Raw genomic sequence first — 24,720 nt, forward strand, 5'->3', positions numbered from 1 at the left:
CAGGCTGGTCTTGCGAGGCTTTATCCTGTGGGTGATGGAAAGCCGTAGAGGGGTTTTGACTAAAAGAAAGGTTTCTCCGAAGGCAGGGTGACTCTGAGAGTCTAGAGGCTAAAAGGAGGAGCCCTTTGGGTTCTAGAATAAAACTGTTCTTAGAATAGTTTTGATGAGAAGATAATAAGGGTTTGGATCAAGCAGTGAAAGGAATTTCTCAAACAGATGTCTCAAAAAGGTGTGTTGGTTGACATTTTGAGCTTGATAGGAAATCCAGCACCTGAGTCTGACGTGTTCAATTGGAAGAAATCTGATTGCCGGACATCGACTCCCATGGGTTCCACCAATACCTTGCACTAAATATTCAAAAGAAAAATGACTCCCTTCTCAAATTTGTCTCTGTCCTTCTCAGTGATGATGTAATCTGCCTCCAGTTGCTCAAGCCAGAATCCTGAGGGTCATCCTGAAGGCCTCCCTCTTTTCAGTCGATTCCTAAGCACTGTAAATCCTAAAGCATTATATCCACAATGGATCTCAGATATCCCCTCCCCATCTCTAATTTAGAAGCAGTGCTGTAGTTTGGAGCATTACGATCATTTGCATAGACTGTGGAAACAACCTTCTCACTGATCGCTCCACCATTCCCAGCATGGTCTTAATAAAATGCGTGTCTAATCTTATCTTCCTCCATCTGGTCAAGGGCTCTGTATGGGCCTCCCTCAGGATTAGGTCTTGATTCCTTCTTTATATGGCTGTGACCGGGCCAGTTCATCAGTCCAGGCTCTTCTCTCACCTGCAATCTCTCAGGGCAGTGGTTGCAAAGTCAGAAGTCTCAAGGGACCATTGGGGTACTGGTTGGGTGCAATGAGTGGTCAGAGTCCAAACACATCCACATTCATATTTGTCCTGTGGTCTAAGGTAAGAAGGCCCCCTCGGCAACCCAAATTGCACATTGCTGGTCTCTCTGAAAAGCGTTCTCCTCATCTTCTTCTCCTGGAGATAAACTGCCCTACTGTCCCATTAGCTGTCCCTTCGGATCCAGTTCCATTGTCATTTCTTCTAGAAACCTTTCCTTAGAGGCTTAGTTCTTCGTGCAACGTGTATGTGGCTCTGTCACGGCACTCACCACCCTTTTTGTATCCATGTTTTAACTCGACTTTTCCAATCCACTCTGAATTTCTTGAGGCCCAGGAAAATCTTTTTTTCTGGAGTTTTTCCAGGACTTAGAACAAGAATCAATAAATATTATTTAAGTAATAGAAGAAGCACATCAAAGGCAAGACTTTTAGGTAGATCATTGTGTCTTCCATCCTTCATTATGATGTCATTAATTTGAATAGAGGTTATATCAAAATATAGGCTTTCCTGGTGGCTCATAGGTAAAGAATCTGCCTGCAATACAGGAGGCCTGGGGTTGGGAAGATCCCCTAGAGAAGGGAATAGCTCAGACAGTAAAGCGTCTGCCTACAATGTGGAAGACCTGGGTTCAATCCCTGGGTTTGGAAGATCCTCTGGAGAAGGAAATGGCAACCCACTCCAGTACTCTTCCCTGGAAAATCCCATGGACAGAGGAGCGTAGTAGGCTACAGTCCATGGGGTCGCAAAGAGTCGGACACGACTGAGCAACGTCACTCACTCCAGTATTCTTGCCTGGGAAATCCCATGGACAGAGGAGCCTGGCGGGCTACAGTCCATGGGATCGCAAAGAGTTGAACACAACTGAGCAACTAACACTTTCACACTTTCATATCAAAATAGCTCTCAGTTATGAAAGCAAGTTGTGTAAACTGATTCTGCCCATGGTGAATCTTCCATAGATAACTGCCTATAAACTAGTAGTAGTATCCTTACTGCCCAATAAGGATAGTAGGCATGTTGTTGTTCAGTTGCTAAGTCGTGTCCCACTCTTGGTGACCCCATGGATTGCAGCATGCCAGGCTTCCCTGTCCTTTACTATCTCCCAAAGTTTGTTCAAGCTCTTGTTGTTTGAGCTGGTGATGCCGTCCAACCTTCTTATCCTCTGTCACCCCCTTCTCCTCCTGCCCTCAATCTTTCCCAGCATCAGAGTCTTTTCCAGTGAGTTGGCTCTTCATGTCAGGTGACCAAAGTATTGGAAGTTCAGCTTCAGCAGCAGTCCTTCCAGTGAATATTCAGGGTTGATTTCCTTTAGGATTGACTGATCTCCTTGCTATTCAAGGAACTCTCAAGAGTCTTCTCCAGCACAATTCAAAAGCATCAATTTTTTGGCACTTAGCCTTCTTTATGGACCAACTCTCACATCTATACATGACTACTGGAAAAACCATAGCTTTGAGTATATGGACTTTTGTCAGCAAAGTGATATCTCTGCTTTTTAAAACACTGTCTAGGTTTGTCATAGCTTTACTTCCAAGGAGCAAATATCTTCTAATTTCATGGCTGCAGTCACCATCTGGAGTGATTTTGGAGCCCAAGAAAATAAAATCTGTCACTATCTCCACTTTTCCCCATCTATTTGCCATGAAGTGATGGGACTGGATGCCATAATCTTAAGTTTTTTGAATGTCAAGTTTTAAGCCAGGTTTCCTTCTCTCTTCTTTAACCCTCATCAAGAGGCTCTTTAGTTCCTCTTTGCTTTCTTCCATTAGGGTGGTATGATCTGCATATATGAGGTTGCTGATATTTCTCCCAGAAATCTTGATTCCAGCTTGTGCTTCATCCAACCCAGCATTTTGAATGATGTACTCTGCATAGAAGTTCAATAAACTAGGTGACAATATACAGCCTTGACATACTCCTTTCCCAGTTTGGAACCAGTCCATTGTTCCATGTCCTGTTTTAACTGTTGCTTCTTGTCCTGAATGCAGGTTTCTCAGGAGACAGGTAAAAATCTGGTTTCCCATCTACTTAAGAATTTTCCACAGTTTGTTGTGATTCACACAAAGGCTTTAGCATAGTAAATGAAGCAGAAGTAGATTTTTTTTTTTAAATTCTCTTGCTTTTTCTAGGCATGTAAGATTGAAAAGCAAAGGTGTACAGAAATTAAATTTAAATACAGGTAATTGAAACTTACACAGCATAGAATATATTCATGCTAAGTTGTGATTCATTGTGATTCAAATGAACAAAATGTACAGGAATCCTTTCAGCAACTTTAACTTTCTGAGGCTTGGCCAAGATTCTTGAAAAGGCGCTTCCTCTTTTGGGTCTTGGCTCCTTCTTATCTTAATCCCCTTTGGCCTGAGGTAGATCTTTGTCTGCTGAGTGGATGGGCCAATAGAAATAGAAAATGAAGCTTTTATACCTTCCCAGAAAAGTTACCAACTCTATTTTATTTAAAATACAAGCAATAGCAGTTATTTCACTTTCATTTGCATAGATTAGAAATGAAATAGTCCATGCTGGGAGTGGGGTGGGGGGCTGACAGAGCATTTAGAAGTTACAAACTGATGATGCAGAGACAGAAACAGCCTGTGGTTTTGTCACATGATACAACCACGATGCCTGTGATGACTGTGACTTATATAGGAAAGATGAAGTTTTATGTATGCTTTTCAACAAAATTAGAAGATATACACTTACAAATACTTTCATCCTGATGACTGAAATATAGGTAGTTCAGGGCTTTAAGCTGGCATGCTTCAGTCATCAGAAAATGATACTTGTTTCAACATATAATTGCCTAAAAATGCCTGTTGGATGAAGAGCTATTGCAATGAGAAGAAGTTTCAAAGATAGAACCCAAATCATGGAATTCTGTTACAGAAAGCCCATTGGTTGATTTATTCATCTGTCAAGAACTCAGTAAGCATTTAATGTCTGATGTGACCAGATAAGCCCCAGAGATCAAGTGGAGGAGGATCCTAGGCTAGTTTTGTGACTTTCACCGACTAAACTATGAATTTTGACTTTTCTGATACAGCTCTATTTTAGAATGTTGGGACTTCCCTGGTGGTCCAGTGGTTAAGACTTTGCCTTCAATGCAGGGGGTATGGGTTCGATTCCTGGATGCTAAGATCCCACATGCCTCCCAGCCAAAAAACCAAAACACAAAACAGAAGCAATACTATAACAAATTCAATAAAGACTTAAAAAAAAAAAAAGTTGTTCCTTTATCCTTGATACTTAAAACCTTTTAAAGACATTTTCTAAAGAATTTTAACTTAAAAACATTGTCCACGTTTGTTTGTATGGAGAGCTCTGGTTTTAGCGTGGTTTGTAGAACCACAACCCAGGAAGAGTAAAGTGGTTGGCTAAGTGGTCAGTTTCTACCTTGGAGGCCAGGGCTCACTTGGGTGGACAAAATTGCCATGGAAGGTATGTAGATGATTGGTCTACAGAGGCTGGATTAACCAGTAGATCCCAGGGGCTGGGAGGGTCATGGTAGCAGCAGCATCTAGTCAAAGCAGAGAGATGTAGATGTAGTCGGGGACATGCCTCATTTGTCAGATGGCAGGGCTTCCCAGGCGGCTCAGTGCAAATTTTCTGTCTGCCAATGCAAGAGACCTGGTTCGATCCCTGAGTTGGGAAGATCCTCTGAGTTGGGGAAGGAAATGGCAACCCACTCCAGTATTACTGCCTAGGAAATCCCATGGACAGAGGAGTCTGGGGGGCTACAGTCCATGGGGTCATAAAAGAGTCGGACACGACTTAGTGACTAAACAACAACACAGGGTTAAGAAGACTGTGTGATGTTAGACTAAACATCAAGGCCACTGACCAGAGGAGTCAAGAAAATTTGGACAAGGAACAGAACATGGAGCTCGCAGGGCAGTTCAAGAATTCATCACCAAGCACTGGAGTCAGGGGCTGGGCTCTGTACTGGGTTTAATAAGAACTACCTGTAAGCTTGGGAGAAAGAGAAAGATTCTGTGAGATGGCTTATTAACTGTACTTTTGTGTCCAATTTTTATTTTTGTTCTTGAGTTTAGTATCTTAAATTTCTGGATCAGCTTTCAGAGAAAATGAAGTTGGACCAGATGGCTGCTGAACTTGGCTTTGATATGCGTCTGGATGTAGTTTTAGCTCGCACAGAGCAGCTGGTCCGCCTTGAGAGCAATGCAGTCATTGAAAACAAGACGATCGCCCACAATTTACAGAGAAAGGTAGGGAATGTTGTGGGTGTTGTGAGAAGGAAATTCTGAGAAACTTAAATCTTGAAAAATAATGTACTTCTACCATATTTGCCAATGTGGATAGGAAACATACAAATATGTGTTCAGAAGCTGAGTCTTGATTTCAAGCCTGAAGGGAAAGTAAATGTATCATCCAAGGTTATGTTTAACTATGAGTAATAGAGGCCCAAAGTTGCAGACTCAAGCAATTAGAAGTAGTTTTGTTGTTGTTTTGCTTTTTTTATTTTGGTATTTTTTTTTCTAACATACATTTCTGGAGGTAGCAGGTTAGGGTGAATGTGACATCTTTGCTCTGTAAAGTTTCCAAGGACCTAGGCTCTTTTCAGTTAGCAGTTTCTCATCCCTGCTGCTGCTACTGCTAAGTCGCTTCAGTCGTGTCTGACTCTGTGCGACCCCATAGACGGCAGCCCAGGAGGCTCCCCCGTCCCTCGGATTCTCCAGGCAAGAACACTGGAGTGGGTTGCCATTTCCTTCTCCAATGCATGAAAGTGAAAAGTGAAAGTGAAGTCGCTCAGTCGTGTCCGACTCTTAGCGACCCCATGGACTGCAGCCTACCAGGCTCCTCTGTCCATGGGATTTTCCAGGCAAGAGTGCTGGAGTGGGGTGCCATTGCTTCTCTGTTCCCATCCCTAGGGTGGTCCTTATGACTGTGGTTCACAGAAGTACTTAGGACCAGGCAGAAGTTTAAAAAAAGAAAGGGATGAAGAAGAGAAATGCAAAAAAGCATGCATGAAAAAAATCACTATTTCTATGACTGTGGGAGAAGAGGAGAGTAAAAGCTTATGCCTTTACATAAGCTCTCTTGCAGTAGAAAGTAGAGGGGAGAAGCGCTTACTTTCCACTAACTCAAAGGAAGACTTAGAAACAGTTTAGACTACATAAATGAATGAATGGATGAAATGGATAAAAACATAATTATTAGTTATATAATTATTGGCATTGGGGAAAGAAAGAGGAAAACACAGATGTATCCTTAGAATAGTTCTTAGGAGAAAATTCTGTGGTAGAATTATCATGTATAGGCTGCTTAATGATTCACATCTGGGTTCTCAATTTGGCTCCACCAAGCTGTATGACATTGGGCAAAATTATATACCTTTCTGTCTTCATTTCCTTGTATTTAAGATGGGAATGATACCTATCTTGTGATGTTAATTTTTTAAAAACAGCATTTTTGAACTCTTGGTTCATAGAAGATGCTCTATTCATATATGACTTCCATTTATGGTGTCTTAAGGAATATTTTCTAAAAGAAAGCAGACAACCCCTATTCCCATCAGAGACATGAAACTGAGCTGAGGTTCTTTCTGAAGTTCTCAGATAATTGATTTTCCCTCAATATCCAATACTATTCTTTCTTAAGTGTTGTATAATTATTAAAATGACCAGTGTACAGAATTTACCAGGGTAAATTTGCAAAAGAGTGGAACTTGACATGAAGAAGCTCAGGGAAGGGAGGTTAGTTACAGAAATACTAAAAGAGCCTTGTTAAAAAAGGATATGAGCACGGACATTGCTTGTCACTGTTTGGCAAGATATTTAAGCCCGTGTTTCACAAAGTTCTTCACACTTTACTAATGCAGATTATATAATTGGAGAAAATGGGATTTTTTTTAGCTCTAAGATTCTATATTTCTACACGATTCCAAGTTTCAGTGTCTGTAATAGATGAATGAGGTTCCTATACTTAATATTCCACTCACTAATTGTGACATGTGAAGACCAAGAGGATTTTTTTTCTCCTTTTAGAGTCTGTAATCTTTTTCTAAAAAACATTTCAATTTCTTTCATTAAGTTTGACTGTCAATGCTAAGTGCCAAGTGAAGACCTTGTTCAGCTTGGTTTGAGGATGGTTTAGGTCTGGTGCGTAATAAAGACACTAATGAAATAACACCTTCTTGAAGGTGAATTAACACCTATTTCTAAAATCTTCAATATATAAATAAAGCTTTCCTCAAAATCTCCTTCATGTAGCTTATTTTAAAAACATATCAAATCCCATGTTTGGTGCCACTGAACCTGTTTCTAAATGGTTGAAATTAGTCAGTCTGGGTATTTGGTGCTAATTTGCACTGTATCTTCTTTCAGAAAAGACCAGTGTGAGCATAGTTGCCATGGGGTGTTGGAGAGGATTTTGTCTGTCTTATTATGTTCCGCTCTTGATAAGCTCATTTTAGTAGTTTTAAAAGTAATTTTACATTTTTATTACGATGCACGTCATGTTAGAGGGAATGAGACATTGAAAGCCTACTCCTTGGTTCATTGTCTGTGGCTCTTTTGTCTCATACTTTGCAGCTACCAAATTAATTCTTGGAAAAATAGGGATAAAAAAATGCAATCAGGAAAAGAAATCCTGTAGCCTTTTTTTGATGGTTTACAAATTAGTCTTATTGAAGTATAGATAAAGATCAATATTATCTGAGGAATTCATTTATATTTACTGACTAGTCAATGATTATTTTAAAAAATCCCTTGGGGAGGGAGGTGGAAGGGAGGCTCAAGAGGGAGGGAACATATGTATACCTATGACTGATTCATGTTGATGTTTGGCAGAAACCAACACAATATTGTAAAGCAATTATCCTGCAATTAAAATTAAATACATTTAAAAAACCTAAAAAATAAATGAATGGAATTTCACAGCTAAAAAAAAAAAATCCTTTTTTTGTATCAAACCAGCTAAAGACTCAGAAGGAAAGACTGGAGAGCAAAGAGCTACACATGAACTTCCTCCGGCAGAAAATAGCCCACCTGGAGCAGGAGAAGCAGGTGCGCTCGGCTGTGATGGTGGAGCGGGATGAGGCCAATGTCACCATCAGGAAGATGCAGAAGAAGGTGGAGAGGCTGCAGAAAGAGCTGAGTGTGTGTCAAGAGCTGAACACCGAGCTCAAAGCCAAACTGGCTGACACCAGTGAACTTAAGGCAAGTGCTCAGCTGTGTTTCCTTGTCACTGATTGTGTTTCCATAAAAATGTATGCAAAAGAGTGACAGCCTTATAAGGGCCACACTAGGAAAAAAAAAAAAGCTGAAAACTTTCTCTGATTTTCTAGAGCTGTGAGAAAATGCAACAAATTTCACAAATCAGCAGGGTAGATCAACTTCGTGTCTCTTCAATATCTGAAATGAAGCCATCCATAGTTGCTGAATGAAAAATCAAGTCAAAAAGGGGTGATGTGATGTACAGAAAATAAAAACATTTCTTCAAAGTGTGGGTGACTATGATATTAGGAATCATATAGACATTTTTTTTTTTTTTTGCGTTGGCATTTGCTTAGAGAAGATGAGAAAATGGACACACACAAGTGTCCGCTGAGAAGGATCAGATGGCAGTAGGATGTGTGTTATGCTTTGGGATATTGTCACACCAAGCAGGGAAGAGGGCAGACAGGCTGGGGCCATGTGCTTCCTGGATTCGAGGTCTTTGACTTCTAATGAGTATAGAGAAGAATGAAATAAAAACTTAGGATTTAATAAAAATATTCAAATGTCACGTGTGTATGCCCCTGACAATAATATGTTAACTTCATATACACTGGCATCCCTGGCAGGTACACCTGTCGTGCATACTGGCAACAGTGATGTCCTTCCTCTCTGCAGATGAGGGCTTTGAAATGGAATGTTTCTGAGTCTGGAGACAGATCATTTGGGAAAAGGAATCTGGAATAAAGCCAGCAGTTGAATCTGTGTAGCAGAACCATATCTTAGGGCATAGTTCCCACTTGATTTTCTCTTCTGAGTCATTAGCTCTTCCCCCCTCCCTCTTCCAAGCCCTTCTGGCATCAGAACAAGGTAGCTAAACAGAGGTTGGCTTCCCTAGAGAAGGGAAGGGCAGACATAGCCCAGGGGAAGGGACACATTTGCATGTAAAGGAAGGAGAAGCTAGGGAAAGCATCTGATGGGGTCCCTGGGTGAGGAGAAAGTGTTGGAGGTAAGTATCCTGGACACCCTGCTCACACCTTGAAATTGACCTTTAGGGTGTGTGTCTGGTGGGTATGGGGAAAATCCCTGACGTCAGCATGCAGTTGATTCCACCCTGACTGGCGGGGGCTGCAAGAGTGCTGGGGCAGGGGGCCTAGACTGCACCCTTCCAGAGCCTGAGGTTCCATTTGCGCCCATGGGGAATATGCTATGCTATGCTAAGTTGCTTCAGTCGTGTCTGACTCTGTGCGACCCACAGATGGCAGCCCACCAGGTTCCCCCGTCCCTGGGATTCTCCAGGCAAGAACACTGGAGTGGGTTGCCATTTCCTACTCCAATGCATGAAAGTGAAAAGAGAAAGTGAAGTCGCTCAGTCGTGTCCGACTCTTAGCGACCCCATGGACTGCAGCCTACCAGGCTCCTCCGTCCATGGGCTTTTCCAGGCAAGAGTACTGGAGTGGGGTGCCATTGCCTTCTCCTCATGGGGAATATGGAAGGTGGCTAAAGATGCGAGAGGGACAGCATGCTGTGGGAGCAGGCGGGGGTGACCTTCTCAAGTGACAGACACAGTGACCCACCATCAGAGACTCTGGGGCAGATGTTCTAAGTCGTGATCCTGGCTAAGGGTAGTGAGAGTGGCCATAGGACTCCTGGCCCAAGACAACCCTGTGAACCAGAAGTGTTGGGTTAAGAGGAGTCACCCTAGTGGTAGCAGAGAGCAGAAGCAGGAAGAGAGAGCGGAAGCAGGAAGACAGAGCGGAAGCAGGAAGAGAGAGCGGAAGCAGGAAGCAGCAAGTGCGAACTGAGGGCTGTGTCTGTAGTTTGTTCCCCTTTGGTCTCAGCGACTTAGATCTTAGGTCTTCATCATTTTTTCACTGCGTTATTTTTAATTATTTACAAGCGTCTTTCCACTTAACCTTTTCACAAGAAAGCCTGATTCTTATAATGAAGTTTTGTTTTCTGGATGATGTGATTATACAAGTTGTGTTTCTGGTCACTGTGGCTGGCTTGAGAATTTCCAATTCCAGTATTAACAGTGTAAGCAACGTTTTCAAATGTGGAGCACACACCACTGGTGTGTGGACAGTGCTTCTAGGTGGTACAGGATGGGGTATTATATAATGTTCCATCCTTAAGTGAAAAATGAGTTCCCTTTAACTTTGCTTTTAATTCTTTGACCATCAAGGAGAAAATCTTAATTAGAGGTAATTATGTCCTATAACCTGTTCTGGTCTACGTTTTAAACAATAAGCGTTATACTCAGTGCTGAGTACCAGCTCCAGTGGATCTGCTGTGCTGTGCTTAATCGTTCAGTTGTGTCTGACTGTTCGTGACCCCATGAACTGTAGCCACCAGCCTCCTCTGGGCATGGGGATTCTCCAGGCAAGAATACTGGAGTGGGTTACCATGCCCTCCTCCAGGAGATCTTCCCACCCCAGGGATCAGACCCAGGTCTCTGCATTGCAGAGGGTTCTTTACAGTCTGAGCCACTGGAGAAGCCCACCAGTGGATCTGGGACCCACCCAAATCCAGGATGATTTCACCTTGAGCTTCTTAATTACACTTGCAAAGGCCCTTATTACAAATAAGATGACAATCTGAGGTTCTGGTAGATGTATTTTTTGCATGGGTGGGGGGACACTCTTATTCAATTAAGAATTAATTTCACCATTTATAGATGGTCAATCCAAAATAATCATTTGGACTACATTTCTATGTGTTTTATTTTAAAAATTGAGATTGAAATTACATGCTATAAAATCCACTCTTTGAAAGTACAAAGTTCAGTGGTTTTTCGTGTAATATATTGACAAGGTTGTACAACTATCCCCATTCCCTAATTCTAGAATTTGTCCATTATCCACCCCTGCAAAAAAAAAAAAAACAAAAACCCAAGAGACAATACTCCATATTCATCCTTTCCTCAATCTCTGTAAATCAATAATCTACTTTCTATCTCTATGATGATTTAGTTGCTAAGTCGTGTCCGACTCTTGAGACCGCACATACCGTAGCCTGCCAGGCTCCTCTGTCCATGGGCTTTTCCAGGCAAGAGTACTGAAGTGTGTTGCCATTTCCTTCTCCAGGGGATCTTCCTGACCCAGAGATTGAACCCAGGTCCCCTGCACTGCAGGCAGATTCTTTAATGACTGAGCTGCTGTCTCTGTGGATTTGCCCATTCTGGACATTGCATATAAATAGAACCATGCAGTAGGGAGCCTTTTGCCTCTGGCTTCTTTCACTTTCTGTGTTTTCGAGGTTCACCCATATTGTGATCAGTACTTCATTCCTGTATTAATCAGAGTTCTCCAGAGAAACAGAACTAATTGGATGTGTGTACACACACACAGATTTATTTTAAGGAAGTGACCTACATAATTATGGAAGCTGGCAAGTTCAGAATCTGCAGGATGAGCCAGCAGGCTGGAAATCCAGGAAGAGCCAGTCCAAAGCCTGTCTGCTGAAAGAGTTCTTCTCTTGCTTCAGGGGAAGTCTGTCTTTTTTCTATTCAGGCCTTCAACTGATTGGTTGAAGTCCACCCACATTACGGAAGGGAAATGTTAATCTTATGCTGAAACAACCTCACAGAAAATTCATGATAATGCTTGACCAAATATCTGGACCTTGTGGCCCAGTCAAACTGACACATAAACTTAACCATCGCATTTCTTTTTAATGGCTGGATAATATTCCATTGTATGGGCATACTGTGTTTTGTTTATTCAGTATCTGATGGGCATTTGGATTATTTCCATTTTTTTTTGTTTATGATGAATAAGCCTGTTTTGAAAATTTGCATGCCAGTTTTTTTTTTTTTATGTGTTTCTATTTGTATTGCAAAACATTGTCAAAGACTTTGACTCCTAGCTTACTCAAACCTTTCTTTTAAAGACCCATGTAGTAAATTTCCTCCTGAATTCTAGACCAGGGAAAAGCAGACCTTTCCAGATAAATTACTAAATTTTAGTTTAGCAGGCAAACATAAGTATTGCAGAAATTTGCTTTTGAAAGAAAAAGTATTGTCTGTATTTCCCCTTCCTGTGTTGAGCCAGAGTAATTTTATTTTAATATTGCTTGCATATGTACAAACTTAATACTATATAGAAATCTCTTAATCTCATTACATTTTTACCACTATAAAATCCAAATCAATTTAGAAATCAAAACAAAGTGTAAAACTAGAATTTAAAAATTGGCAATATTGGGGACTTCCCTTGTGGTCCAGTGGCTAAGACTCTGCTCTCCCCATTCAGGGGCCTGTCAGATCCTGGTTGATCCTTATTCGATCCCTGGTCGGATAACTAGATCCCACATGGCACAGCTAAAGATCCCGAGTACCACAGCTAAGACCTGGTGCAGCCAAAGAAATAAATACATATTTAAAGATGGGCAATCGGAGAAGGCAATGGCACCCCACTCCAGTGCTCTTGCCTGGAGAATCCCAAGGACGGCGGAGCCTGGTGGGCTACCGTCTATGGGGTCGCACAGAGTCGGACACGACTGAAGTGACTTAGCAGCAAAGATGGGCAATATTAATTCACTATGCTAGATTTTATTTCACTGAAATCACCATTACCAAGAACGCATAGTACCAATTGCTTGTGTGTGGTATGGGCTCTTTTGGTTCTGACATGTGGACAGTTTATGTTGTCTAAGAGTGAAATTCCATGGACGGAGGAGCCTGGTAGGCTGCAGTGCATGAGGTCGCTAAGAGTCGGACATGACTGAGCGACTTCGCTTTCACTTTTCACTTTCCTGCATTGGAGAAGGAAGTGCAACCTACTCCAGTGTTCTTGCCTGAAGAATCCCAGAGACAGAGGAGCCTGGTAGGAGGCTGTCTATGGGGTCGCACAGAGTCGAACACGACTGAAGCGACGTAGCAGCAGCAGCAGCAGCAGCAAGAGTGAATTATTAATTCACAGAGTTAATTATTCTACTATGTGCCTTTATGTTGCTGCTGCAGATGCTTTGTTTGTACATATATCATGACACAGCATGGCCTCCACTTGGCATGAACACATTATTTATGTATTAACTCTACCTTTGCTCTTTCTTCATTAACCTAAGATAATTAAAGTTGTGTTACTAATTGGCAGAAGCGTAGCCTTATGCACAAATGCAAACGCAGGGACTGAAACAGGTGGCAGGACTCCAGCTCTTTGCATAACTCATGAAATGCCAGTTGCTTCATAGCTGGTGTGAGTTATGATTAGTTTCAGCTGAAAAGGCTGAAACGCAAAACAGTGGCTTGGTCAGGAGAGATGTTTGCTGCTTTCTCACTGAAAGAAAGCATGGGCGTAGTCATTCCATGTTTAGGAGGATAGCTTCACGGTCATCATTAATCCTGGCTTGTTCTCTCTGCTTTACTGTCCTGGCAATAACTCCTCCTCAAGACCACCTCTTAGGGCAAGCCAGCTACCTGGGCTCTGCCTCATTCCAGGCACGAGGCAGGAAGCAAGGTGGAAGGACACCCAGTACGCCGCTTTCCAGGAACAGTACAACACTTCTTAGTCTTCACTGGCTGGAGCTTAGTCCCTGGAGCTCACTTAGATGGATCTTTATTCTGGGAAGTAATAAAAAAAGGAAGACCAGATATTCAATAGAGCACTTTCAGACTGTACTACAGGACACAATCTTAGTAGGGAGCTGTGGCCAAAAATCGGTAGTCAGATGACCAGAAACTAGTGGAAAACAACCATTATCTTTCTTGTAGTCTCTCAAGGACACACTCAAAAGGAATAAGAATCTTCAGCCACCAGCAAAGCTCTCATCTGCTTACTGACTCTGCTTCCCATGCTCCTCCCACACTTCAGAATGCTCTCCAATCCAGCCCGTGTGACTTTAGTTTATATTTTTTCCCCTAACCTACCAATCATGAACTGAGCTCTGATTATGTTGACTCATTGACCTTGAATTGCCCTGGACTCACCCAGCTTTGAATGTGTGCATCAAGCAAACCTGTGAGAAAGGACCTCTTGGGTGAGGTAGGGGAGTGGAGGTGAACTCAGCCTGCAAAGTAGAACAGCTTCCTATGGTTTCTGCTATAGTTCCCTCCTAGCAAAATCTCTGGGGTTCTTTGTGGAGGAATGCAGCTTTCCTGGGCAACCCTTCTCCTCTTCTGTCCCACCCTCTTTAGAGAGTGCCTGTACAGTTCAGGGCTTCTGCAGAGTCCTGTTTTTTTGTTTGTTTAAACTTTTTATTTTGTGTTGGAGTATAGCCGATTAACAATGTTGTGAGAGTTTCAGGTGAACAGCAAAGGGACTAAGTCATACATATGCATATATCCACTCTCTTGCAAACTTTCCTTCCATCCAGGCTAACACATAACACTGAGCAGAGTTCCATGTGCTATACAGTAGGTTCTTGTTGGTTATCCATTTTATATATAACAGTGTGTACATGACCTTCCCAAAGTCCCTAATTATCCCTTCCCTCCTGGCAATCCTAAGTTTGGTCTCTGCCTGTGAGTCTCTTTTCTGTCTTGTAAGTTCATTTGTATCGTTTCTTTTTTGATTCCACATGTAAGGGATGTCATACAATATTTCTTCCCTGTTTGACTTACTTCACTCAGTATGATAATCTCCAGGCCTATCCATGTTGTGGCAAATAGCATTCCTCCTTTCTTTTTTAAGCTAAGTAATATTCCATTGTATACCTGTACCGCATCTTTATCTATTCTGTTGATGGACATTTCTTGGCTATTGTAAACTGTGCTGCGATGAACATTGGGGTGCATGTATCCTTTTGGATCATGTTTTTCTCCAGATATATACCCAGGAGTGGGATTGCAGGGTCATATGGTAGATCTATTTTTAGTTTTTTAAGGATCTTTTATATTGTTCTCCATAGTGGCTGTAACCTTAGGGTCCTATTTTCTGTACAAGCTCCAGAAAACCCTCCAGGTGAAGATTGTAGATCCACTTGCAGATTCAACAGATCAGATGTTAAATTTAATCACCTTATCTTTCAGAGCCCTTGGCCCTTATAACACAAGAGAGAATCGTTCGCCAGATTTGAAATGCTTTTCCTCCAGGAGGCAGATGCCAGATACGTTATTCACCAGAAGGGAAACTCTCAGAATATGATCCATCCTGGCTGGGGTCTGCATGGTGCATCGGTCCTGTTTATGATCATCTCAGACCCACTGGGAAAACTGAGGGACACAGACTCTCACTGAACTCTGGGCTGACTCTGAGAAGCTCCCTTAGTTGGATTAAGAAACCCATTTGCCCTGCTCCCCTCCCAGCAATCCTGTTTGACTTAGGAGGCTGAGAACGCCTTCCCAAAGTTGGCTCCCAGTTCTGTCCTGGTGGTTTGGCTTGGACTCTGTAACTTGCTCCCTGACAACAGGAATTCAGGCAGCCCTCAGGACTGTGATAAAGTCTCATATTTTTGAGAAATTCTTGGCTATAAATTCTTCTCATTAGGACTTGATTTATGTGCTTCTAACTCTCCAAGCTGTGTTCCATCTCTTTTGGTAGACGGCCCACTGTAAATGTTTTTTCCAAGCTGAGCAGAAAGGCTGAATATATCTCCTCTTCTGTTAATACAACATTTTTAATTCCATGCAGCAATCCCAGAAACTTCTCTCTTTACCCCATATTTTCTCTGCAGCCCTGAGATTGTTGGCCCATGAAGGGTATCTCTGTGAAAGGGAGATCACTTTGTTTTAAGGTTGATACTGATTTTGCCCCTCTAACGTCCCCTATTTGTAAAATATTTGAAAAAATACAGAATGTATTTTTAGAATTCTTGTTTATATAATTTATAAATAAATGTACATATCTATTCAAAACTTTTTACTTATTGGATACTCACATGCCTCAATCATGCATGGGAAAGCTCCCTTCTCAAGTTTTTATTTTGAAAAATTTCAAATAGAACAGTTTCAAGAATAGCATAACAGACATTCTACTGTTCATGTAGATTGTTAACATTTTACTGATTGTTATATTTTGCATAATGAGAGAGAGACAAAGACAGAGAGAGGAATCATTTGAGAGTACATCACGACACTTCATGCCTAAATACTTCCCAGGTATCTCTTAAGAACAAGAGAATTCTTCTGTGTGACCATAGTAAAATAGCTGCACCCAGGAATCAACACTGAGATACTATTGTAATATACTGGTACTGATTTACCATCTATATTCAAATACGGTTTCGATAACTTGGAGTTCCTGAATGATCTCCAAGGTCAGCCCCCATTTCCTTGTTGCGAATGCTTGCTCTACTGCTGCTATTTCATTGACTAGAAAGCTGACTCAGAACCCCTTCCCCTCGCTGTTGCTTTTATTTCCTCCATGTTTCCCAAGCTATAGCAGTTGTTCTCACACCTTCTCAATCGCAAGTCCCACAGCAGCTGTCAGTTTCCTAAGGGATTTCCTCTCTCCTTCATGGAACCAGTAAAAAAATTGGTGAACTTGTGCGAGCATGTCTGCCATCAACTTCCTCTCTGCCTGGAAAGGAATTTAGTTTCTTAAGAAGTTGTGTGTGTGTGTGTGTGTGTGTGTGTGTGATGGTAGGTAAAAACAAGTTTCCAGTTTAGGCATTTGACTCAAGCTTTCTCAGTTTAATGACGTCACCCAGACAATATAAATCTGATGATTTTCCATCTGGACATCAGTATCCCAAGCAGGCACTTTTCTTCCATAGCGTGTCATAATCCAATCTGAGAATAGCTTCTACCATTCCTCTGACTTTCCAGAAGTGTTGGAGGACTCTTCAGGGTTTAGGTCAGGTCAGCTTGTGCTCCTTACGCCATAATTCTGGAACTCAATCTCTGTGAAGATGCGCTCTAACCCCAAGACTCGGTCAAGATTTTAATCTCTGACGGTAGCGTCCAAATGTAGTCTAGGGAAATCACAACAATCTCAAAATCCCTCAGCAATAAACAATCAGCTGTCTGACAAATTAAACGATAGTGGTTGCTTTATTATTGTTATTCAAAAAAAAAAAAGGAAGAAAAAAAGAAAACCAAAGAAGGATTTCATTCAAGAGTGGCAATATTTTAAAGCATCTTTTATCCATTTCTCTCTTTTTAGTTTCCTCCCTACATGGCATCCTACATCTCCTCACAAGTCCCTCTTCCATCCTCCCAAGTTTCTTCCAAGACTATTTTTTGCAGCCTACTTAACGGAGACTCTTTCCATTCCTCTCTCAGTAGATCAATTTAGTCTCTCAGACTTTCTTCTTCCCTGACACTCTCTTCATTATTCAGCTTCACCCTGGGAACCACAGGATGGGAGTAGATGCAACAAGAAATTATCCTTCCTTCTCAGGAAAGAAGGGTTGTAATGAAAGGGGGAGGGAGGAGACAGCACACACTCATTATTTGGTATCTTTAATTTTTATTACTTTCAGATGTTACCTTTAAATGATTTTTCAATAAAATTGAAACACAAATTCTTGCTTTTTCTTGGAGACTATGACCGTAGGCCTTGTTTGAACTGTTAGGAGGCTCAGAACTAAATTCAGAGCTCTGCTAGTCTTTCTGCTTTGTCCATCCCATATGCACTTCTTAATTTATTTCAAAGGAATTCCTTTTGATCCTTTTTAGAGGCTTCTTTGTAAATATGCTTTCTGATCTCAGTTTTATCAAGATGCAATTTACATTCCATAAATCTCACTCTTTTAAAAGTGTACAATTCAGTGGTTTTTAGTATATTCACAGAATTGTGTAAACATCACTGCTATCTAATTTCAGAATATTTTCATCACCCCAAAAAAGAAACCCTGTATCTGTCAGCAGTTACTCTTCATTCTCTACTCCCACCAGCCCCTGGCCTTTTCTGGATCCTTCCTATAAATGGAATCATACAATAAGTGGTCTTTTGTGACTGACTTTTTTCTCTTAGCATAATGTTTTCAAGGCTTATCCGTATTGTAATATGTATCAGTACATTGTTCCTTTTTGCTGCTGTATAATACTCTGTTGTATGGATATACCACATCTTTATCTACTCATCCATTAATGGATATTCAGGCTATTTTCACACTTTGGTGATTATGAATAGTGCTACTAGAAACATTCATGCACAGATTTTGTGTGGACATAAGTCTTTAGTTCTCTTGGATTTATGTACCTTGGAGTGAAACCGCTGGGTCATAGGTCAACTCTGTGTTTACAGTTTGAAAATGGCCCAACTGTTATTCACAGCAGTTACATCATTTTTCATTCCATTATTTGTTTATTAAAAAAAGTTGTTAAGTGAATTTCATTGACTTCTGGTTTGTCTTGTTTATACAGCTTTCCTAAATAAATGCAGATGAAATTATTAGCATTCTCTTTGACTTCTTAGATTAAAACTTTGGAACAGACCAGAGCCATTGAAGACCTAAATAAATCCAGAGACAAACTGGAAAAAATGAAGGAGAAAGCTGAGAAAAAGCTGCTGTCTGTCAAATCAGAACTGGAGACTACAGAGCATGAGGCTAAGGAGAATAAAGAGAGGGCCAGGAACATGCTAGAAGTTGTAACCAGTGAAATGAAGACACTAAAAAAATCTCTGGAAGAAGCAGGAAAGAGAGAAAGGCAGGTGGGTAGAAATCTGGTGGTGAAACCTTATTTTGGAAAGATAAGACAATTCAAAAGTGTGATAATTATTCATGTATATCTTTATAACTATTTAATCAGGCTTTCTACATAATCCCAACATGTCTATATCTGCCCCCTCCCATCTTTTTGGCATCAAAACAACCATTAGGAATTTACTCCACTAAGAAAAGCAATTCACCTTTTAATGGCTTGCAAAGCCATGGAAAGCCTGTGAAAAGCCAGGTCCTGGCTATGGAGAGTTTTTTTTTTTTTATTATGTTTGCTGATTGCCTCTGAAGTTCGAGTTATCCCAGATCTAACGTTATCCAGGGCTTCAGCCTCAGGAGGGAAATTTTATCTCCAGCAGAGATCAGTTGCAGGAAACGGTCCCACATCACAAACAGTGGCACCCAGACCCAATGGCCGGCCGAGCCCAGATGTAAACCATAAAACAGAACTTGTGCGCCCGCTGGGTGCAAGGCGGGGTGCTATCTGGTGAGTCCATCAGGAGGTCAGGCAGAAAGAAACATGTCGTGGGCAGCCTGACCCCTGCTTTTGGCTTTCATCTCACTCGCTCTCTGCAGCCCAGAAGGGCACAGTGAGGACTCTGATCCCAGGATATTTTTTCTCTTTAGCAGCCTCTGCTTTGGCTCATGTGTCAGGCAGAACTGAGGAAGGCCAAAGTCCAAGAGTGAGTGGTCTCAGTGGGAACTTCTCAGCATTTAATAGCTTTGGCCATATTCGGAAGGGGGGACAAGTTTGAGGAAAGCTTTTTCACTGGGGAGATTAGGCTGGAGAGAGCCTTTGCTTTCCCATGTTGGACTTGGCATAGGAAAGGGCTTGGGAAGTTAATGAGCACACGGAGGTGATGTTTGGACGGCACTTCTCCTGGAGGAACATCTGTCTTCGGATGGGTTCACACCTTTTCTGAAATGGAAGGGGTCCCCTGGCCATCTCTAGTTGATCTACTACTGCTTTTGGCTAGAATCACGGCAACCAGTCTGTGAGAATTGAAGGGGTATAAGTCACATGTTGTCCATCTTCTCTGGCCCCAAACTCCCATTTTTCCTTTTGTGATGGACAAATAATTGTCCCAGAGAGTCCATTGTGCTGTGAAATGGCAATCCGTGTGATGTGATTTGATCAACACTTAGAAGTCCTCCATATTCATCAGCTCATACTTCTTCTGCCATTGGTTCTTCCTTTAGTTGAAGAGGTTCATTGCCCAGTTAACGCCCCAGGGCATAAGCATTTATCATGTGACAGACTCAACCACACCAACAATTGTAAAGCATTTCTTAGTGTGCAGAACACATACACAGTCAACTATCGTTTCATTTGATCTTAACTTCAGAACAGGCATGGGAGGGAGGGAGGTAGGTTGCTCATTAACCCTGGAAGTGAGAAAATGAAATCTTATCAAGGCCAGAGTCTCCTTTATAGTTGCTGAACTGGGTTTCTTGATTTGGTAGCCAATACCACATTAATTGGTAGTTCAGACGGTAAGGAATCTGCCTGCAATGCAGGTGACCCAGGTTTGATCCCTGGGTTGGGGAGATCCCTGGAGAAGGAAATGGCTATCCACTCCAGCATTCTTGCCTGGAGAATCCCATGGATAGAAGAGCCTGATGGGCTACAGTCCACGGGGTGTCAAAGAGTCAGACAGAAGTGAGTGACTTTACTACTACTACCACATTAATTGTCTCATCATAAAAGTGGTTATCTAGAGGGTAGGATGGAGTGGGAGGTGGGAGGTGGATGGAAGGCTCAGGAGGGAGGGGACATACTTATATCTATGGCTGATTCATGTTGATGTATGGTGGAGGCCAGCACAATATTGTAAAGCAATCATCCTCCAATTAAAAGTAAATAAAAAGCAAAGTGGTTATTAAATTGCTGAAAGTTGGTGTCTGAAAGGACTTTAGAGGTAATTTTGTAGGCTAGCCTCCTCCATACTCCCCTTCCTTCTTCTTCTTCATCTTTTTATAAATGAGAGAATTACCTGAAGAGTAACGAGACTAAGTAATTAGGCTAGCTCATGCAGACCTGGGTTTTCCACAGGTGTTTGGATTGCCTTTGATCTGGCAGTGTTGCTGCAATCTGTTCTCTCGATTCATGTGGTTCTGTTTGCTATTGCAGCTGATGGACTTCAGGGAGGTGGTCTCTCAGATGCTGGGCTTGAATATGATGAGTCTTGCTCTTCCTGACTATGAAATCATCAAGTGTCTGGAAAGACTGATCCATGCACACCAGCATCGCTTTGTCCCCTGTGCCTGCCTCAAAGATGAGACTGCAAAGCAGGACAGGCCCCCACAAGGCCACGTACAACTTCTCCACTGAACACCGTGTCTCTTGAGGGAGGTGGAGATGATGAGAGATAGGATGCAATCCTCAATTTCATAAATTCCCCAATCCTTTGAAATTTGATCAGGGTGTGAATATTGCATTCTCTGATGATACTACAAGAATCCTTCATGGACAAAAAAGGATCTTAAGAGTGCCATCCTTAGGTGTTTGGCACTATAAACAACTATTAGTTTATTTGCTAGCACTTTGGGACTCAAGAAAAATTTTACTAGATTATCTAGAACTGGAAATGATGGTAGGGAATGAACATTTATGTGGTATCTATTATGAGTCAGGGATTCTACTACCCACTTTAATTCTCGTAATAATAATGTGGAGAAACTGTAATGTTTTTATTTTATAACCTCTCTGAGGCTCAGAGAAGTGATCTTGGTTACCTACCTATGATTGCAGTTAATTACTGACAGAACCAGAATGAATACTACACTGGCTATGTATCAAAGGCCACACCTTCTCTGTTATTTCAGTCTTTCTGTTTCTCTTGAATTTCTGTGATTCTGGTGAAAATTACCTGTACCACAAAGGAAGGAAAACATCCTTACAATCAAGTATTGAAGCCCAAAAGTGACTGAGATTTATAAGTGTGACCCATATGATTTCTTTAAAAAGCCATACACCTAATTATTTGACTGAAACACACGTAAGTCTGAGGTCCTGTTAAAAAAAAAAGTACCTCTTTTAAATGTTGCAACCATATCACATATGGTGGTAATCTTTAATGTTTGAACAGAGCTGAGCTCTGTACTTGAAAAATAAAAACTTTAACGTAAAATACCTATAAGATAAAATCTACACTGTTTATTCACTAATATATCAAGTGTAAGGGGCTTTGCTGGTGGTTCAGATGGTAAAGAATCTGCCTACTATGCAGGAGACCCAGTTTCGATCCCTGGGTGGGGAAGATCCCCTGGAGGAGGGCATGGCAACCCACTCCAGTATTCTTGCCTAGAGAATCCCATGGACAGAGGAGCCTGGCGGGCTGCAGTCCGTGGGGTCAGAAAGAGTCGGACACAACTGAATGACTTTCACTTTATATCAAATGTACTGACAACAGGGATAACTTTTTCAAGATGGAGATTATATAGTGCATTTCTATTATTTTATGTCTTCCTTTTAAATTTCTGTTTTACAAATATCTTCCAGGAGACCATATTCTTATCTTCCCAAGAAAAACATGTTCTCTCTGGGCAATATTCTTATTTCTTTCCTCCAAAAAAGTTTTTTTTTTTTTTTTACAATCCCTTAACAAAGCATGAGTATCTAATTAAAGGAGAAGGAAGAAAATAGACTCTACCCAAACATTAAGAGAAAATGAAGACTCTAGAAGAAAGGAAATGAGTTTCACACCGTTTGGATGACAGCTGACATAGAGGGAGTGTGACCAAGGGGCTCTGCTGGGGGGCGGGTCATCTCTGCCTGGCTTTTCCCACCACATGCATTCTGCTGTTGCACAGCCGTGACTGAGGACATGGACCAGCTCTGCACAGTGGGGGAGGCAGCTGTGTATTCCTCCAGGGGAAGGTCTGAGGTCTCTGGAGAGCCTTCACGTCTCCAAAGGTGCAGTGGCTGCTGCTCTGGACCACATACACCTCCGTGGAGAAGGCGACTTCACTCTTTGGGTTCCTGGGGGATGGAAGTGCTGGGTGGTTCTGCTCCAACCAGGCCACAGAACACAGTCTACTGACGGGTATGAGGGGCAGGTCCAGGGCAGGGGGAGATCAGTGTTTGTACATTCACTCTGTTATTATTTTCCAAATACACTCTTTGATGAACTTCATTTATTTTCTCTGTACATTTCCTTTCTATACTCTTCAAAGGCACTTTTAACAACATCACTTTAAAAACATAAACTGTCATAATATTATTTTTCCATTTTGATTTATTAATTCTATTCATTAATTCTATTTCTATACTCATATAAGGGATTAAAAAGGGTCTGGAGTGGTTAGTACTGTACTTTCTCTTTATCATACAGAATTACATTCCATTTATCCAAATAGACATTTATATAATATTTCCAATATATAACTCAAGCACAGATACAATCATCTTTAATACACATAGAAATATTTAAAATCTTTGAATATAATCTTTAGGAATTGCTGGTGGAAAGACTATGTCTACATGGGATAAGGAAAATAAACTCTGTCTGTGTACCTATGTCCACATGCCCAGTGAGTGTGTGTCATTTGGACACATGGACAACCCTTTAGTAAAGCTATTACCCTCCCTGTTGAAGTGCCAGCTGGGTGTCGTCCTTCCCTCTGTGGCTTCATTCCAGAGTTGGCAGGCCAGCTTCATAAAATTTTGTGTTAGATTTTGTTCTTCTGTAATGTCCATGTATATTTTATGTTGTCCAATAAAATGCATTAGTGTGATGTGATTTTCTAAATAGAGTGTTAAAATATTTAACATTAACTATTCTACTGAATCACTTGAGTGATAATTGCTACTGAGGTTGTTATTCTGATCATTGTCTGAGGCATTTGAATGTATGCATAGAATATCTCAATTAGGAAAAATAAATTTAAACCTGATCCATCTAAATTTCCAGTTTTACTTTGTCTTTCAGATGAACAGTGAGTGATTCAAGGACAAAGAGTGGTAGGTGGAAAAGTTGTTAAAGAATGTCTACGTTATTGATATTGTAGTCATATTTAGGACTTAGACATGGAGCCTAATTTTCACTGGGGAAGCACCTCATGGTTACATAACCTTTGACTGAGAAGGCTCCACCCGCAGCGATCTTATCTCCATTATCACACACCCCATTAACTTCTCTTCAGCAAATGGGGTCTGGATGTTTCCCTTTCCCCTCTGCAACCTCCACCCTATTCTTCTTTCGCTTTTGTATAAAAAGCATCATTCTTTTGAGGCTCCTGCTAACATGTAACTTTCTATCCTTATAGCAGCTACCTACTAACATCTTTTCTATTCTTCCTACCTAAGACTGTCAAAATGGTTCAGAGGTGTCTTTTCCACTCCCATCAAGTACTGTCTTTGTCTTAGGTGACTTTCAAGCCTGTAAAGCAAACCGACGCAACATTCTATCTTTAGTTTCTCAGCCATCTCAGCTGTCATATCTTTACCTCCTTTGTTTCATCCACTTACTTCCTAGACTGAAGATTACAGCAGTGGTAAAGATTCCTCCTGTGATGCAGGAACTGCAGGAGACACTGGTTTGATCCCTGGCTTGGGAAGACCTTCTCTGGAGAAAGAAATGGCAACCAACTGCAGTATTCTTGCCTGGGAAATCCCATGGACAGAGGAGCCTGGGGGGCTACAGTCCATAGGGTCACAAGGAGTTGGACACGACTGAAGCAACTGAGCACAGTGTTATTTTTAATGTAGACTACCTTGGACAGGGGCTTCCCCAGCAGCCCAGTGGTAAAGAATATACAAGGCAGGAGCCACAGGAGACGTGGTTCTATCCCTGGGTTGGGAAGATCCCCTGGAGGAGGGCACGGCAACCCACTTCAGTATTCTTGCCGGGAGAATCCCATGCACAGAGGAGCCTGGAGGGTTATAGTCCATAGGGTCGCAAAGAGTCAGACTCTACTTAAGTGACTTAGCGTGGCATGGCACCTTAAGCAGAGAGATTTTGGGGAGCCCTGTGGAAAGATCCAGGGTTAGACTAGCTTCAGCATGGCTAGATCCAGGGATTGAACATTGTTTTCTGATTCTTTTTGCTTTTATCCATCTTGTGTCTATGCTTGATTTGTTTGTCTTTGTACCTTGGACTCACTTGCTCCTTCTGGAGATGGTTTCTCTAGGCTGCCAAGGAAGATGCTC

The 24,720-nt window shown here is 41.6% G+C and overlaps 1 protein-coding gene across 6 annotated transcripts in view; it reads left to right on the plus strand.

Moving 5' to 3' along the window:
• The window catches only part of CCDC170 (coiled-coil domain containing 170), a 101,759-nt gene extending 78,284 nt beyond the window's left edge, over window positions 1–23,475 (plus strand). For 5 of the 6 annotated variants that reach the window (XM_070796387.1, XM_070796389.1, XM_070796390.1 and 2 more), the window contains 4 exons: window positions 4,902–5,075; window positions 7,785–8,027; window positions 18,326–18,562; window positions 20,701–23,475. In XM_070796387.1, coding sequence (XP_070652488.1) covers window positions 4,902–5,075; window positions 7,785–8,027; window positions 18,326–18,562; window positions 20,701–20,901 — 855 coding nt within the window. In that variant the 3' untranslated portion in view covers window positions 20,902–23,475. The remainder of the gene's footprint in view (window positions 1–4,901; window positions 5,076–7,784; window positions 8,028–18,325; window positions 18,563–20,700) is intronic. The other variant, XM_070796388.1, reaches the window with a different exon arrangement.
• Window positions 23,476–24,720: the final 1,245 nt, after the last annotated feature.

Source organism: Bos indicus, chromosome 9 (assembly GCF_029378745.1).
Source record: "Bos indicus isolate NIAB-ARS_2022 breed Sahiwal x Tharparkar chromosome 9, NIAB-ARS_B.indTharparkar_mat_pri_1.0, whole genome shotgun sequence".
Taxonomy (NCBI): domain Eukaryota; kingdom Metazoa; phylum Chordata; class Mammalia; order Artiodactyla; family Bovidae; genus Bos; species Bos indicus.